Source organism: Salvelinus alpinus, chromosome 11 (assembly GCF_045679555.1).
Source record: "Salvelinus alpinus chromosome 11, SLU_Salpinus.1, whole genome shotgun sequence".
NCBI lineage: Eukaryota > Metazoa > Chordata > Actinopteri > Salmoniformes > Salmonidae > Salvelinus > Salvelinus alpinus.
In genome coordinates, this window is record NC_092096.1 from 63,429,620 (window position 1) to 63,433,252 (window position 3,633).

The 3,633-nt window shown below is 42.3% G+C and overlaps 1 protein-coding gene across 1 annotated transcript; it reads left to right on the forward strand.

The window, feature by feature from the left end:
- The first annotated feature begins 610 nt into the window (after nucleotides 1-610).
- On the forward strand, nucleotides 611-3,306 carry LOC139533440 (macrophage mannose receptor 1-like). The gene is made up of 4 exons (XM_071331466.1): nucleotides 611-978; nucleotides 1,178-1,534; nucleotides 1,644-1,768; nucleotides 3,136-3,306. Exons 1-4 carry the CDS (start codon nucleotides 660-662, stop codon nucleotides 3,295-3,297), a joined length of 963 nt encoding a protein of 320 aa, XP_071187567.1. The 5' UTR covers nucleotides 611-659; the 3' UTR covers nucleotides 3,298-3,306.
- Nucleotides 3,307-3,633: the final 327 nt, after the last annotated feature.

Consider the following 3,633-nt stretch of genomic DNA (forward strand, 5'->3'; position numbering starts at 1 on the left):
ACACTTCTATGTTTAGAAAGGAATCAAGATTTTTTTCCAACATTCACTCAATGCATCCTGGGATTTTACAAAGTGCAGGACAAGACATTCAATCAGAATGAGTTATTGGACATCTAGAAAAACCTACTTACATTTTGGAAGATAATAGATAAAGACATAATAATTATAATCAGAAGATACTATTAACATGTACTGTACATTTCATTGCTGACAGAAATAATAGCAATAGAACAACTGCAGAATAACCGCAGAATAAATAATGATTTATTTGAAAATTGTACACCCAAGGAAGTCTACCGCCCCTCAAAGATCCCTCACCAACCCAACAAAGGCCCAATGAACACCCACACAGGAAAAGTGTGGTCATGTGTGCTGTGTGTGTGTGTGTGTGTGTGTGTGTGTGTGTGTGTGTGTGTGTGTGTGTGTGTGTGTGTGTGTGTGTGTGTGTGTGTGTGTGTGTGTGTGTGTGTGTGTGTGTGTGTGTGTGTGTGTGTGTGTGTGTGTGTGTGTGTGTGTACTGTATGTTAACAGATCCATAGATAATATGGTTGGGGTTGAGAAGGTGATGGAGAAAATGTACCTCATGAATCATTTTTCTGTTCAAAGGATTCTACACACCTTCCTCATGTCTTCGTCAGTATCATTTCATTAGCACCTCTATGACCTGGACTGATGCCCAGAGTTACTGCAGAGAGAAATACACTGATCTGGCTACAGTAGATGACATGGAGGACCTGAACAGGCTGATTACCAGTGACAGTAGTTATAATTACTGGTACTGGATTGGACTGAAGAAGGGAGACTCCATGAAGTGGCACTGGTCTCTGGCAGACAGACGTTTCTACAGAGAGGGGGAGACTGAGTTCAGAAACTGGGACACTGGGACACCCCAAAATGGTAACTGTGCTTTAATGAGTACAGCTGGTCTGTGGCACAACACCTCCTGTGATGACCAGCATCACTTCATCTGTTATGATGGTGAGTGTTTACATACTAATGATGAAGCCTGTTCTAAGTGCTGGAGCTGCCATTGAGTTGAAACATAGACTCATGATAGCTTTAAGTTGTTAATCAGTTATTGATCTGTTATCAAATCAATGACAACATGTACTATAGATGATCAGTAGATGATATTTCACTGGATATTTGTATTGATTATTACATTTGACTTTTGCAGGAAAACAAGACACCAACCTAACATACGTCTTAATTCAGGAGAACAAGACCTGGATAGATGCTCAGAGTTACTGCAGACAGCATCACACAGACCTGGTCAGTGTGAGGAACCAGACTGAGAACACAGAGATAGAGAAGAAGATATCACTGAGGGGACTTCCTGTGTGGATCGGTCTGTTTCAAGACTCCTGGAGATGGTCAGACAAGAGTGACTGCTCATTCAGAAACTGGAAGCCAGAATGGCTTTTAACAGATCAGAGTTTCAACTGCATTATGATGTCTTCTTATCCTTATTATTCTGATAAAACTAAATGGATAAATTATCTCTGTCACTACAACACTTCTTTCATCTGCTATGGTAAGTTACCATATTCTCCACCTGATCTACCTGATATTATGATGACAGGAGAACTCTAAAGTTGCCCCATGATTCACTACTGTCATTGTGGGATTTTATTATCTTGTAGGCCCAGCTGTGGAGACCCCTGAGAAACCCCAACTGAAGAGACAGGTGGTGAGAATGAAAGTGACCCCAAAGGATCAAAATCTGAAATTCAGTGATTCTGCTGTTCAGGACTCCATCTTACAAGAGGTGAGTTTCACCCTGTTCATGAAGAACCAACTCTGTAATGATACCAACTGTACAGACCTCTTCTCTGGTCTGGGTCCTAGTCTGTTGTGGATGACCTCCTCTCTGGTCTGGGTCCTAGTCTGTTGTGGATGACCTCCTCTCTGGTCTGGGTCCTAGTCTGTTGTGGATGACCTCCTCTCTGGTCTGGTTCCTAGTCTGTTGTGGATGTCCTCCTCTCTGGTCTGGGTCCTAGTCTGTTGTGGATGACCTCCTCTCTGGTCTGGGTCCTAGTCTGTTGTGGATGACCTCCTCTCTGGTCTGAGTCCTAGTCTGTTGTGGATGACCTCCTCTCTGGTCTGGTTCCTAGTCTGTTGTGGATGTCCTCCTCTCTGGTCTGGGTCCTAGTCTGTTGTGGATGTCCTCCTCTCTGGTCTGGGTCCTAGTCTGTTGTGGATGACCTCCTCTCTGGTCTGGGTCCTAGTCTGTTGTGGATGTCCTCCTCTCTGGTCTGGGTTCTAGTCTGTTTGAAGATGACCTCTCTGGTCTGGGTCCTAGTCTGTTGTGGATGACCTCCTCTCTGGTCTGGGTCCTAGTCTGTTGTGGATGTCCTCCTCTCTGGTCTGGGTTCTAGTCTGTTTGAAAATGACCTCTCTGGTCTGGGTCCTAGTCTGTTGTGGATGACCTCCTCTCTGGTCTGGGTCCTAGTCTGTTGTGGATGTCCTCCTCTCTGGTCTGGGTCCTAGTCTGTTGTGGATGTCCTCCTCTCTGGTCTGGGTCCTAGTCTGTTGTGGATGTCCTCCTCTCTGGTCTGGGTCCTAGTCTGTTTGAAGATGACCTCCTCTCTGGTCTGGGTCCTAGTCTGTTGTGGACGACCTTCTACCCTGGCTGTGACCCCGCTCTCAAAGGGTGTCTCAGGGAGAGTGGGATATCCAAAAACACATTTCCAATTCACACATGTATATTAAAACACACTTGTACATGTGTGAAATATGTCAAATATAAGCCTCATCTCCTCATAGAGACAAAGGTTTGAAGTGAAGAACGTCTCAGTATAGCAGGAAGGAATGGTAGTTGTAGATCTTCAGACTGACTAATACAAAGTGAAATATTAAAATCAAATCAAATCTCATTTTTCACAAACACATGGTTAGCAGATGTTATTGTGAGTGTGTGAAATGCTTGTGCTTCTAGTTCTGACAGTGCAACAATATCTAACAACTAATCTAACAATTACACAACAACTAGCTAATACACACAAATCTAATTAAAGGGATGGAATAAGAATATGTACATATTAATATATGGATGGGCCATGACCGACCGGTATAGACAAGATGCAGTAGATGGTATAAAAGTGTGGGTCTCTGTGTGTCTTTGTGTTTCTCCAGATAAGGAACAAGCTGAAGGAGCAGGGGTTACCTGCAGACATCAAAGTGACATGGAAAAAGCAGCCTGATGGGAAGGTCTTCCACAAGGAGGAAGAGGGGTCTCCCAAGAAAGAAGAGGAGGAGAAGATGAAGAAGAGGATGATGACAAAGAGAGAACTCTAGTTATGTCAAATGTTCTCCTTTCATTTCTATTTTTTAGTTAGAATAATTATCTGTACTGCGATGTATTTTCTCAACCTAATTAAATGTGTTTTATTAAGTAAATTGTTTAATTATAAACATTAATATTGTTTGATCATGACATGTTTTCCTCGATAATATTCTTGACTTGGTTGTTTTATTACAGGGTGTGTTCTCAAGATAGACTTTTCACACATCATGTCTGTAAATGAGTTAGCTGTAGTTATGTTGATATACAGTGCTGTGAAAAAGTATTTGCCTCCTTTCTAATTTTCTCTACTTTTACATATTTTTGATACTGAATGTTATCTGATCTTC

Bases quoted from the DNA above. Each gene is read 5' to 3' on its own strand.
- LOC139533440 (XM_071331466.1), top strand. From the start codon at position 660: ATGACCTGGACTGATGCCCAGAGTTACTGCAGAGAGAAATACACTGAT. The intron at 979-1,177 runs GTGAGTGTTTAC...TGACTTTTGCAG, and splicing joins TCACTTCATCTGTTATGATG to GAAAACAAGACACCAACCTA. The intron at 1,535-1,643 runs GTAAGTTACCAT...ATTATCTTGTAG, and splicing joins CACTTCTTTCATCTGCTATG to GCCCAGCTGTGGAGACCCCT.